The sequence below is a fragment of the Lottia gigantea genome, assembly GCF_000327385.1.
Source record: "Lottia gigantea unplaced genomic scaffold LOTGIsca_44, whole genome shotgun sequence".
NCBI classification, from domain to species: Eukaryota; Metazoa; Mollusca; class Gastropoda; family Lottiidae; genus Lottia; species Lottia gigantea.
Window position 1 is genome coordinate 601,961 of NW_008709540.1, and position 13,873 is coordinate 615,833.

General features: G+C 35.0%; 2 protein-coding genes across 2 annotated transcripts; one reads left to right on the forward strand and one right to left on the reverse strand.

Annotated features, from left to right (window-relative positions):
* Positions 1-4,911: 4,911 nt before the first annotated feature.
* Positions 4,912-5,985, forward strand: LOTGIDRAFT_123543 (hypothetical protein; the record flags this gene model as incomplete). The annotated part of the gene is made up of 1 exon (XM_009060716.1): positions 4,912-5,985. A coding segment is annotated over one exon (1,074 nt), but the record flags the coding sequence as incomplete, so codon positions are not given.
* Positions 5,986-7,740: 1,755 nt separating this feature from the next.
* Positions 7,741-11,016, reverse strand: LOTGIDRAFT_164211 (hypothetical protein; the record flags this gene model as incomplete). The annotated part of the gene is made up of 3 exons (XM_009060717.1): positions 7,741-8,226; positions 8,519-8,803; positions 10,240-11,016. The coding sequence occupies 3 exons, from the start codon at positions 11,014-11,016 to the stop codon at positions 7,741-7,743; spliced, it is 1,548 nt and encodes a 515-aa protein (XP_009058965.1).
* Positions 11,017-13,873: the final 2,857 nt, after the last annotated feature.

Below are 13,873 nucleotides of genomic sequence, written 5' to 3' on the forward strand. Positions count from 1 at the left end.
AATGGGTAAAATAAAGAATAATGATATCGACAAAATTCTGAAACCAGATGGAGTTTTGCATCCTACTTTTCTGTACCTGATTAGTTCAAATGAAGGACAATGCCAGCCCCAAAATAAGGGGTGGGGGGGGGTGGGGGGTGGTGTCGTAATGACAGCGGCATAAGACTAATCTCTTTCGATTAGTTGCAATTAGCGCAGTGGTATTAGTTTACTATACAAAATGCGGCAGTTGGTAGAACACACCTCCTCTGACAGAGGCGGAGGGGGGGGGGGGGTCTTTTTAGGTAAAGACCAGGGAAAATCGGACATAAAACCCGAAAACACAGAAAAATACCGGGAAAATTATCCTATGAGAGAGTCCCGCTCCTCCTACCAAGACATTGTTGAAAAAAAAATCTGCATTCTGACACAAATTTTGAGAAAAAACGTTAAAAAATCATATTTTAAAATTTATTAGATACATAGTGCGGGTACAAACCATTTTCTTGGGGTGGAAATGCCCAATATACCCTTAATGGCCCCGCTGCTGCTTAAGTGCATCCGTACTTGTCTTCACTTAAACAGAAAAGAGCTGCCTTAATCGTTGTTATTCTCTTCAAAATAAAGGTATTAAATGGAATGTGATTTTCAGCTACCACATGCACGTAGGTCTGTTTTAAGTTTTGCAAAGACTAATTCAATTCCGCGGCTGTCCTGACTAATAATTGTTCTCATTGTGTACCGTATGGAGTTACCAGGCTTCATTAGCACAATACAGCGCCGGTTCTTAACATGGCGTCATTTGCATAGTTACGTGGAGCAAATGGCGGCTGTGGGTTTAATTCTCCATCGGAGTGTAAAAGATCAATGCCAAAAGGTTCGGCCAAGGACCAGCTGGTAGAAAGGATCCTTAACTGTGAACCTAAGTTGTACCAGGAGAGGGTACTATTGGCGAAAGCCTGTCCCCTAATCCTATTATGTAAATAAATATTGTTTATACAAAAAAAAAATTGTTATCCTTGTAAAGTATAATTCTTTCTTTCTTTTCTTTCTTTTCTAGATAAAATGTCATCAAAAATCCTTATACATGTATTTCTTAAAGTAGACTATAGAAGAGCGAATAGCAGACGATAATTAATTATATATATATATATATTGATATAATAAAGGGAAATTCCGCTTTTTTGTAGGTCGAAAACTTTTTTTTGCTCAAATTTGTGAAAACTATAAACCAAATCTAAAGAAATGTATCCCATAATGTATCTGAAAGTTTTAACTAAAAAAATCCAGCTGTTAATTTTTAAACGCCAAAACTTTACGTAAAAGTTCACGGAACGTTTTAAAGTTCGTTATGCTTTTTGCAAGCTGTTAGAAAACTACTGTACGGATTTGAGTAAAATAAACACCTTTATTGTAGAGAAATATGTCTCCTACGTTTTCTAAAGATTTCAACTAAATATAACGAGCCATTAAAAAGCCAATCACCGAAACTAGGTCAAACTGCTTAATTAACAATTAGTACTCTTTTAAAACAAATTCAGTTTGATTAAGTAGATGCATTGATAAATAGCATACTTAAGAAATATTTTCAGGTATAATATACGGGTTTTTTTGTTTTGTTTTTTTTGCTTAATGAAAAATGTTTTACAAAAAGCGGAACGCCCTTTAACCGCAGTTTTCCTGCAATTACCGGTACTAAATTTGAGTAAACGTTCTGAAACATAAATTCAATCCTGCGCCAGTGCCTTCTGAATAACTGGTTATTCTCCAACCACTCCTATCTGCTCTGTATACAATGTACATATCTTACAACAGTACGAACCCAGAATAGAATAGAGTGTATAAAACTAGGCCAAACCAAACAGTGGATTAGAGCGCCACCATAGTAATGGCGTCCGACCGGTAAGTTTTCTATAGTTGTATTATTTCATTTCGTGGATAATCTAAGATTTTAGACAGCGTTTTCGTTAAACAATGGTGCAAATCTTTCCGCTAGTGTCCATTTACATTCATGACATTATTATCAAACTTGGATGGATCCACAGTGTGAATTGGTCTGCAAATCAAAGCTGTAGATTGTGTTGGCCTTTTTTGGTGGATCACAGTCTAAGATCAAAGATGGCACCGCCTATCGACCCAGACCAACTCAATGCCTTCTCATTTCAACTTTCTCTCATGCTAACAGTCCAAAATGTGACAATCAATTGCTAATTTGTCCTTTAGAAAACTCATTTGAAAACAATGCACGATTTTTATAGGGGATGCATCGAAAGTACCGTTGTATTGGAGTAGTAGTCCATTGAACAGGTCATGTTCTATAAATAGATACGATAGAGTTATTGGTGTAAGGGAGAAAACTCTATTTAAGTTCGCTCTTAAATTACAGTCCGCATCTAACTTCTATGTATGAAATTCAAAATATCCAATTAATATTTTTATGTAAGATATCTAGGCATTGCTCTTATTAAGACCACTGTCTCCAATTAGCAATAATCAAGGCAGGGGTTTTGTGCTGTTACGCTAGATTTTACTAAGATTTTCCCGGCTGGAATGATGAATTAAAATTACCAATAGCCTATGTGGGATAAAAGTTAAGCGGCACCCTAATTAAAATTATAAGATTAAGCAATTGTTTCTACAAGACCCGTCGGCCCGTCGCCATCATGTATCCGCGACGGGTCTTGTAGAAGTACCTCAGATTAAGCGGGCAGGCGTTACTCAACTTCTTACTGTAGATCAATGTTTGACTCTGTACAGAACCGAGATATTTTGGCTAGAAATTATCGTATTCTATAAAAACATATCGTGAAACGATAGCACGTTTTCTTTCATGTATTTTTCGGTTGTCAGAATGGACCTTTCCATTCCTTGGCTTGCTTGGCCTGTCTTTAATTTTTAAAATGTTTAAAATTATGAGATTTTCTTTTGAATTTTGTTCGGTTACTTTTAGTAAGTATTTTAATACATATATATTTTAAATTGTTATTTCAGAAATGATATAATCAACCAACCAATAACACAGTCTTTACATGGTGTCAATGTTCCTGCAGTTACCATGAGCAACCATTTCCCAACTGATCGAGAATTTGTATCCACTCAGATGAACCCGAGGGAGCTGACGTTTCAGCCTCTGACCGACCACACCCTCCAACCGACACGCCAAACTGGCTTCATGAACCTCAGAGAGAAACTGCTTCACATATTCCAAGAAGAAGCCGAGCGAGAGTGCAGAGAAAATCCGAAATACAAGACTTTGACCTTGAAAGGTCGTCTGTCATTGACGGTTAACGACACGCAGAAAATTTTCATTGATATATTTGACCTGTATCCTCATCAAAACGATGCTACGAAAGACTGGAGTGAACAATTCTCACCTTCAACACCGCTAGATCCACAAACTGACCAATCTACATGTACAGTGAAAAAAATATCACCGGACAGTTGTCTGAATTCTTCACAGAATGACAGAGTTACGTCCCCTGGACAGATTGAGCCAGATAGAAGATACAATACCAATCAAGCTGTGGATGATGAAAATTCTTTACAAAATTTTCAGTCAAATTCTTTACAGCAATGTGGCACTGCTTCAACCACAAAAAAATCAGGTATTATTTTACTCTTAATCCCTTCAGTACACGAATTGAGAAGTGTGTTAGAGTCAGCCTGGACACCCTTCTTCACACTCTGGTTTAAGTGATTGTAAAGGGGTTGTCAAGAGGTTTTCTAGCTTTATCAGGGACACTGATGGCATTGAATTGCACCATTCCAATTTAGATTTCTGGTTCCTGCAATTATGGAAATCTTATGACATCACTATTGCCTTTCTTGATCGTCATTAATCAAGTTAGTTTGTCTGTCAAGTTGGTAATTGAAGGAGAAGGTAAAGATCAAACTCGGTTCTTAACCGAATTCCTCAATTGTTATCTGTTCTCTCCAATCTTGCTTTTGGGCCATGTTTGGAAGTATATAATTTTTCTGCCAAATGCAATATGATCTTGTCACTGATAAATTTTAACAATATAATTGATTTTTATTTTTTCAGATGCTGAAACAAGTCAGGTTCAAACCCTATCATCACAATCCAGTTTAGTTCAACAAGATCATGGTGAGAGATCAACCACTGGTGATACGACAGAATCCATCAATAATAAACCTACATCCTCAAATCAACTGGGGGAAGCTATCAATAATGATCCCACAATTTCTGACCCACATGATGAAATCCAAGCCATAAATCCTGCTACAGAAGCAGAACTGTCTCAAAATGTTGCCCTTGAAGCCACAAATCCAGACAAATGTTATTTTTGTAAAGATGTGTTGCCAGATCGCATGTCGTTTTTACTCCATGTTGAAAAACATTGTCAAAATCTGGCACAGAAATGTGGGGAAGATACATCTCCAAACACCTTATATCACCATTTAAAAGATGCAGGTATTTCTGTTGACGAACCTGAGCTAGAAAAACCAGAATCAAAAACAACCAAACCCAGAAAAAAATCTACCAAGACACCAAAACCTACGAAAACTAAAAATAAATCTGTTTCCATCTCATACATTGAAGACGAAGACGATGATTTCGAGAATAATGCCATTGACAGTTATAGCGATGACGAAAAAAATGATCCAAGTTTTATAGAGGAGGTAGTTCGTACCCCAACAAAGCGTAAAAGTGGACCTTCGACCAGATCCAGAGCAAAGACTGTGACTCCAAAAGAAAATTCTAAAAAATCAAATATCAGAGATTTGTCAAAAGAAATCTCAGACGTCTTAGAGAAGATAAATCCAGAGGATATTCCAGAGCTACCATTGCCCAAAAATATGAAACACACCAACACTGGCTTAGCTCCCTTTATCGCCAGACCAGTGAAGAAAAAAACAGCCTTAAAGAAGGTTACATCTAAACCCACACCTAAAATGAGTCTGAAGATAAGGATGAAAGAAAAAGCGAAGGCGTTGGCTATTAAAACAGCCAATCAGGCGAAGGAAACATTGGATCTGGAGTGTAAAGAATGTCGGAAGAAATTCACCAATCGTAAAGCTTATTTCAGACATTCTCGTCGCCATTTTATCAAGAAATGCGTGTGTGATATTTGCGGCAAAGAATTTTCCACCCTGGATTCATTGAGTCATCATCAGAGAGGACTCCATAATGAGATCAAACCTTATTCTTGTGAGGAGTGTGGTAAATCTTTTAATTTTCATCACAGCTATAAATTACATAAACAGAAGCATTCTGGCTCCAGACCCTATAAATGTGACCATTGTGGGAAATCTTATCTGACCTCCAGCCATTTAAAAGCTCATCAAACAGCTGTTCATAGCCAGCTTAAAAAAGATAAGTTCATTTGTTCTATCTGTGGAAAGGCCTTTAACTATCAAAACAGTTTGAAAACTCATTTGATGATACATTCAGGGGAACGTCCCCATAAATGTGAGATATGTCAAAAAGGGTTTGTGAGTCGTCAGGCTCTACGTACCCACGAAACTTCCTACCATGTCACGTCAAAAGACTTCAAATGTGATGTTTGTAAGAAGTTTTATAAATCTGAAATGTTGTTAAACGTTCACAAGCGACGTCACACCACCGACGTCAGCCGCTTTATGTGTGATATCTGTGGACGACAGTTCATGTTTAAATCAAATCTTGAATCTCATAAATACGTGCATCAGGAAGGTAGACCGTTCAGTTGTGATACATGTGGTAAATCTTTTAAATGTATGTCATCTCTATACACCCATCAGTACACCCACAAACAAGACACACCCTTTAAATGTAAAATCTGTGGGAAGGGCTTCAAGACAAAAAATTGTTGTAAGGCTCACGAAAGACGTCACAGTGCCGAAAAGAGTTTTATTTGTTCAACGTGTGGAAGCTGTTTTCCAGATAAAGGTGGACTTTCCAAACATGTACGCACAATTCATAATCCGCAAAAACATTTTGTTTGTAAACTGTGTAACAAAGTTGGAACACGCGCTGATAACATGCGTACGCACGTGAAGAGCCATGGTAAGGATATCGGGCAGGATAATATTGAGAATTTTATAGTAGAGGTGTTAAACGCTGATGGAATGCAAGTCATAGATCAGGCCACAAAAATAACAATAATGACCAAGGTGAAGCCTAGTGTCAGTCAATTTCAAACCCCTGATCCTCAACCAGCTTCAACTATCAACTACTCTCAGATAGAGATGTATCAAGCTACGCCCACCATTCAAAACCACGGAGCATCCTCGGGCCACCAGGAGGAGCCACATCATGTCCTACAGCATTATTCTCCCCATGGGCACACCATGCTCCCCCATCATAACATACAGCAGAGTCACCCTGGGTCTTCTCACCCTGGCACCCCGCCCATTACCCAATCTAACACTTCCATGACCCCACCTATCACCCAAACCCCTACCCCCCAGATTCCTCAATCCATGTCCCCTCCGATCATGCAAATTAACCCCTCAACAGCCTACACCACTCTACACCCTTTAACAACAGAAGCCCTGGTTATGAGTGGGTTAAGTGGTCAATATCCTCCACTATATGCTCCCTATAAACAACAATAAGTTTGTCTAAGACCAGTATTATCAGTGGCTCAACTACCATAGGGACTGGATGAACCAAGTCTACATAAAAAATATGTACCAAAGTGTACATTTACAATCAAACTAAGCAACAAGCAATATATAAAAATTTCCCAGGGGACGGGGGACCACCAATCCCACTTACATTCACGCTCCCCTCCCCCCTCATCTAGTTGAACCACTGAGTATTGTATCTTATCATCAGTATATCATCAAATGAAATCAAAAATACTGTAGTAGATTTAATTTGAATTATTAGCTTGTGACCTCGAAACTAAAGATTCCTGTTTAAAGAGACTGTACAGAGGTTTTTTAATTTTTTTATGTCTATTGCAGACACCTATAGCATTAATTTGCATCGTTTCAAGTTTCAGTCAGATGTCTGTGGTTCCTGCAATTTCACCATAAGTAACTGTTAGATGACGTTTTGATCACAAAACGTGCTTTTATCACTGAAGATCCTTCATGATTAGCGACGTGTTTTAAATTGAGAAGACCTCTTTACAATCCCTTTAAGAAAATATGTCTCCTAATAACTTGACTTGACGATAGTTGAAAATATTTGTAAAAGGGATTATCAGTATTATAACTTATTTAGAACTTTAAAGGTTTACTACCTCTTAGAATGAATATAAAATACTAATTCTAAACTTGGGCATTAAAAATATATATTTATCAATAGATTTCCCAATACATGTTATTTATTATTGATCTTTCTAATCGGTAGAAAGCTTTTGTAGCTGTAAGCCTATTATACATTTTAAATGATATTATTTTATATACTTCTCTGTATTATATTTAGCATGCTTTGTTTATAAGCTTTACAATAAATAAACATAAATAGTGTGATAAAAGGACTTTAATTTCTTGAATGAAATCTCACAACTTATCTCAGAGTTGGCATTTACCTTAGAAATAAAGAAATGGAAATATCGTGTCGATATATCAATATAACATATAAATCTCAAAAGGTTGGATCAGGTGGTTTAGAGCCGGACATCAATAACCTATAATTATCTTTACCTACTCATTTCTAGCCATAAATGTCATCCTCGATATTTTTTCAGTCTTTATTCTAGAAGAAGATAAACTGATGCTTATGTCAGGTTTTTTGTTGTATTTATGCATAAAAATTTAAACCAATCTATCGATGAGCATGTTGTTCAAAAATTAACATGAAATTTATTATAAATCATAAACTAGAGAACAGCTAATTAATAACTGTAACAATATAGGTACACGGTAGTATCTTAAAAATAATAACTGTAACAATATAGGTACACGGTAGTATCTTAAGAATAATAACTGTAACAATATAGGTACACGGTAGTATCTTAAAAATAATAACTGTAACAATATAGGTACACGGTAGTATCTTAAAAATAATAACTGTAACAATATAGGTACACGGTAGTATCTTAAAAATAATAACTGTAACAATATAGGTACACGGTAGTATCTTAAAAATAATAACTGTAACAATATAGGTACACGGCAGTATCTTAAAAATAATAACTGTAACAATATAGGTACACGGTAGTATCTTAAAAATAATAACTGTAACAATATAGGTACACGGTAGTATCTTAAAAATAATAACTGTAACAATATATAGGTACACGGTAGTATCTTAAAAATAATAACTGTAACAATATAGGTACACGGTAGTATCTTAAAAATAATAATTGTAACAATATATAGGTACACGGTAGTATCTTAAAAATAATAACTGTAACAATATATAGGTACACGGTAGTATCTTAAAAATAATAACTGTAACAATATAGGTACACGGTAGTATCTTAAAAATAATAACTGTAACAATATAGGTACACGGTAGTATCTTAAAAATAATAACTGTAACAATATATAGGTACACGGTAGTATCTTAAAAATAATAACTGTAACAATATAGGTACACGGTAGTATCTTAAAAATAATAACTGTAACAATATATAGGTACACGGTAGTATCTTAAAAATAATAATTGTAACAATATAGGTACACGGTAGTATCTTAAAAATAATAACTGTAACAATATAGGTACACGGTAGTATCTTAAAAATAATAACTGTAACAATATAGGTACACGGTAGTATCTTAAAAATAATAACTGTAACAATATAGGTACACGGTAGTATCTTAAAAATAATAACTGTAACAATATAGGTACACGGTAGTATCTTAAAAATAATAACTGTAACAATATAGGTACACGGTAGTATCTTAAAAACAGTAACTGCTTCAGCTATAACAAAATAACAAAATAACAATTCATTACATTAACAATAAAAATGATAACAATATATTTCAAATTGTAAAATCCCTTTTAAAGGGACAGATTCACCACTTTTGGGGGGAAACTTGAATATATTACATAAATAGTCTGCAGAGGTACTAGAAGGCGGTGAACCTGTCCTTTTAATGAAAGAGAGCATTAAAAATTGGTTTCCTCATTTACTCTATGATGGTCAGTGTTTGACATGACGTTATCACATCAGCTAGGTCGTCTCGTTTTAACACAGCAGCGTCTGTAAACTGAAAATATTCCTCATCATTCCCGTACGTATCAACAGACATATGGGGAATAAACGGCTCGTCAACATCAGTAATAATATCACCGTGGTTCTGACAGAAATTATGGAGAGCGCAACACACCAAAACTGTCTTCACCACATCTTCCATCAATGGACTGTCAATATACTGTAAACGTTTAAATCTTAACTTTAGTCTGTGAAAGGCCTCGTTAACCAGATTATGAGCTTGTGTATGATTAGCATTAAAATGAATCTGAGATTCGTAAAGTTCAGAATTTGTGTATGGCGTCATTATCCATTCCAATAACGGATAAGCACTGTCACCTACTATATAAGAATCTTCAGGAAAGAAGCGCTCAGGGTTCGATTGCACATCTTGAAATAAATCAGAGTCTTTAAGTATTGAAATATCTGACACTGATCCTGGCCAGCCCGTACAACAATGTATAAAATTCATCTTGTAATCACAAACTGCCTGAAAAATCAAAAATTATTTAATGATTTTAAGAAAAACACATTGAACCTGTACCAGTTTATAAGAGTAAGTCATTAAGTGAACCTATAGAGCTAAAGAAAAAGATTAATAAAGTAACAACTACTATCTGACTACAATGATTTCTGAATTACATTTTGGCAATCATTTTCGAACAAATTGAAAGATTAAATACAAAATACTACTGATAGTCTTACATTGTGTTTGGGTTGATAAAAATGTTAACCACTAGAAATATTATTTTTTGTAAACATGATATTACAGAGGGGAATTTTCAGTCACAAAAGTTTCTGGGAGGGAAGTGTGTCTATTCCACATGTAAAATCACTGAGCTTTATATTTCTATGGACCTGAAGACATTCTAAGACCAATGGCATAAAGTTGAAAATTTGATTTTTAATATTTATGAAATGAGAGAAAAAAATTCAATTCAAAGCTCTGTGTAGTCAAACAGTAATGCCAGTCTGAAAAACATATCAAGACATGTTGTTTTAAAATGTTCAAGTCAAGTACAGTAGCATATAATTGTATGCTATAAAATCGATTGTTTGTCACTTTGCATCAACTAATACAGGTACATAAAGACATGTTTCATTTAAAATGTTCATGGTCAAAATAGGTTCCTTGTCAAGTCATAATGTTAAAATAAAATACCTGAAGCGCTACAGAATGTTTCCCAGTTTTATCCAGATAGTAATCAGCATGCTGGCTCGGTCGGCGAATATTCACCCGACAAACGTCAATTACACCAACACATTTTGACAACGCCACAGAATTATTTGGATATAACACAGGGTACATACTATCACCCTCTTTAGGCCATGTGATAAAAATATGCATTAACTTATAGATACTGAAAGTTATTTTTGAAATAGCTTGTATCGTTACAGTTTCCTCTAAGTTGTATTTTTGAGCAATTTTAGAAAGTGGTACACTACTGCCTAGATATTCCAGCGCGATCAGCAATTGTTTTTCATATGGCATTTCTATTGAACGACCTGTTGTTGCTGTGCACGGGAACACAGTTGGCATGTTTTTCGAATTTTGAACAATCAAGTGAAATAACTCCTGAAAAACTGGTGCTGTCATTCTGTAAATGTTTCTGAAATCCTTTGAAGGAACCACAGACCAACAATTAGCACTGCTCGATGGTAGAAGAACTGCATTTTGTAATATTCCGCTATCGTCAGTATGTACGTTTCTATGAACTGGTTGTTGGTTGTCTTGATTTTCAAGAGGGACTTTTTGATCAACGATTTTCGCAGATTTTTCAAGTTTTTCGACCTCAGATTTGGCCACAACTGCTGTCACTACATCGGAAATTTGATCGTCTGTCAAAATATCCGAATAAATCACGTCATCTAATTCAATATCCAGCATATCCATAACAATCGGAATCATTGCCTGGAGAAGTTTGTTTTTGTCAGCCATTTTGAAACGAGATTTATCTCCCTTTAATTAAGAAATCCGAAGTGTTCTTTAAGTAATTTGTAAAATAATCCGAATTGCTTGGATATTTTGAAGTCTTACCATAGAACTGTATTATACTGTCAGTATACAGTTCTTTGGTCTAACATATCTCGTAAATTGGATAGAAAAAATTCATGGAATCCAATGAACGAAAGAAAAATAAAGCAATGATACTTTTACTACTCCTGAATGAATTTCCAAAGATAAAATACCTCCCCCACCCCCAATCGCATATGCATTTGGATAAATAAGCCTATAAACAAGAAGAAAGACCTGGAACTTGCGTAAATATTAAAGGGGCTTTTGGGTTCAAAAGTTTGATTAAATTCACCTTCAAACTAGGAAATTTACTACAGGTAGCCTTTATATATCATGAGAAGTCGGTAAACAATTTCATCTACAATTAATTAATATATTAATTTAGGTCACGTGGTTGCCCAGGCATGATGGTCAGTCCACTCTTTTAATTCCATCCATCTCGAGCAAACTGTCCACCAACCAACCGCTAGATAAACCCAGTAATTATTTAAAACCTTAATATCGATTTATACTCAGTCTAGATTATACCAGTCTGACAGGTAAATAGTAAATGTCAATAGAGTTACCTGTAGACTGGTTATCCGTGACTATATAACAGTATTTCCAGCTTCTGAGTTGACTAACAGGATAAAACTTGTCTCGATAGATGTCGATCAAAACAATGCTTTATTTAATATACAGGTGAGGCTTTTAGATCTTCTCTATATTTCTAACTATGAGGATGTTAACTGTTTAGGTTTGAAGGGATTTCTGTGAATTGAAATGGAGTTGAGCGCCTGATGGCAGTGTCTGTTTGATCTGAAGGATTAACGGTAAAATGACAGGTGAGACCAAGATTTTTAATTGTGGAATTACAGATTATCGGTCAACCACAAGAATTGGGAGGGGAGGGGGGTGGGGGATAGAAAAGAGACTGTTCCGGCTTTCAGATGCTTTTACTTTCACTTTCAAATCTGTTATCATTTTACATAGTAAAAGAATGGCCACCCATGAAAAATTTTATGAGCCCTCCTCACTTCTAAATGTCTAAAATCAAATAGCAATTTTCTATAAAATATTTGTGAAATGCCCCTAGTGATGTCATGAAATTCATTATTTTAATGGACTTAATGCAAATTGATTTTAACAGTGCCATTTACAGGGTAATCTTTAAAGAGGAACTCCCTTCACCCACTCCCCCCTCCCCTTTCACTCTTCATATTTCTCATCATTTTACATAAGGAAAGACAAGTTAGGAAAATTTTTCATTTTGAGACATAATCAAAGACATTAATATTTCAAGGTTACAGCTCAAACTTCAAAAGGTTCATTGACGTAAGGTAATTTAATATGCGAATATTTAATGAAGCAGTGTGAATATATAATTAGAAGATAACAAAAGGCATGACACTGAGATATTTTAAGAGATAGGGTGAACTAGATTTAAATTTTAATGGACAGATGCCAGGAAATTTCATTGTTCACCCAGAAAAATATATATTTCATAATTGCCATTAATATTCTAAGGGGAAAATAAACGACATAAAATATCTGGATCTACCTTGTTAGTCCCAAGTTAAAGGGCAAGTTTGTGTTAGCTTTTTAAAAATATAAACGATATTGCATAGTAATTTACAATTCAAAATGACCCCTTTTGTGATCCAATATTTCCTGTGATTAGCAAATAAATTTAAAATTTATCACGATGATCTGCTGATCAAATCTAATTATATATTGAAGGTTTACTACTGGAATATTTTAAATTGCTACCAAATTTTCAAGAAATGGGAATCGAAATTTATCTTTATTGGACAAAACTAAAATTTGGGTGTTTTAAATAAATTGCTAATCATATTTTTCAATCTAAATTGAACCCTGCTAGATTCTCAGAGAGTTCAAGATTAAAGATCTAAATAATTTGGTAAATCCTAATACGATATGAACAAATGATTTATGTGAACTCTCAAAAACACTGGAAAACCCAAATACCTTGTAAGCTATATTATCGATGTGGACTCTCTTAGAAAAATAGCAAGACTGACTAATTCAGCTATCAGTGAGACAAAGCCCATAGCAAGAGAAAATTTTAGCCTCCCCCCCCCCCCTACTGAAACCCCCCTTTAGGAAAAATTTAGACGACTTGAAAGACTTGTCGAGCCCCCCTTAAAAAATTTTGTCTCCCCCCCCATCCTAGGTTAGCTGCAGGCTTTAGTGACATCAGGTGTACCATCTGTTAATATGTTAAAAATGATTATCTTCATCTGGTTAATATCCTAGCTAAGTCTATCTTAGCTATCTGTTAATTACCAGTGATTAATTATTAATTACTTTTATTATCCTTCAGGTTAATCCCCTTATTGACTGATATTATCTCTCTGTTGTATAATTACAATAACAAAATATTTAATAATTCTTCTTTTATTTATTTTCAGAAGTTTTCACCTGTTCCAATAGACGCAACCAAGACTGAAGATATGTTAGTGGAATATTATCAACATTCTGTTAGAAATTAATCAAAACATCTCATCGAAATGGAATTTAACGAAACTCTGAAGTTAAACTCAAGCCAAGATTTCAATGTATCGGAACTGCTGTCGGCTGATTTGACCTCTAAAGTTCCCAAGGTCACATTCCTTCTGCTGTTTGGAGTAATAGGAATTGTTGGAAACGCTATGTTACTTCTGATATTGTTAAAAGGCAAGAAATCCATCATGACTGTATTGATTATAAATCTATGTTTTGTGGGTCTTTGTGAATGCTGGCTGAATATGTCCTTGGTTCTGGGAGCCTTGTTTTTAGA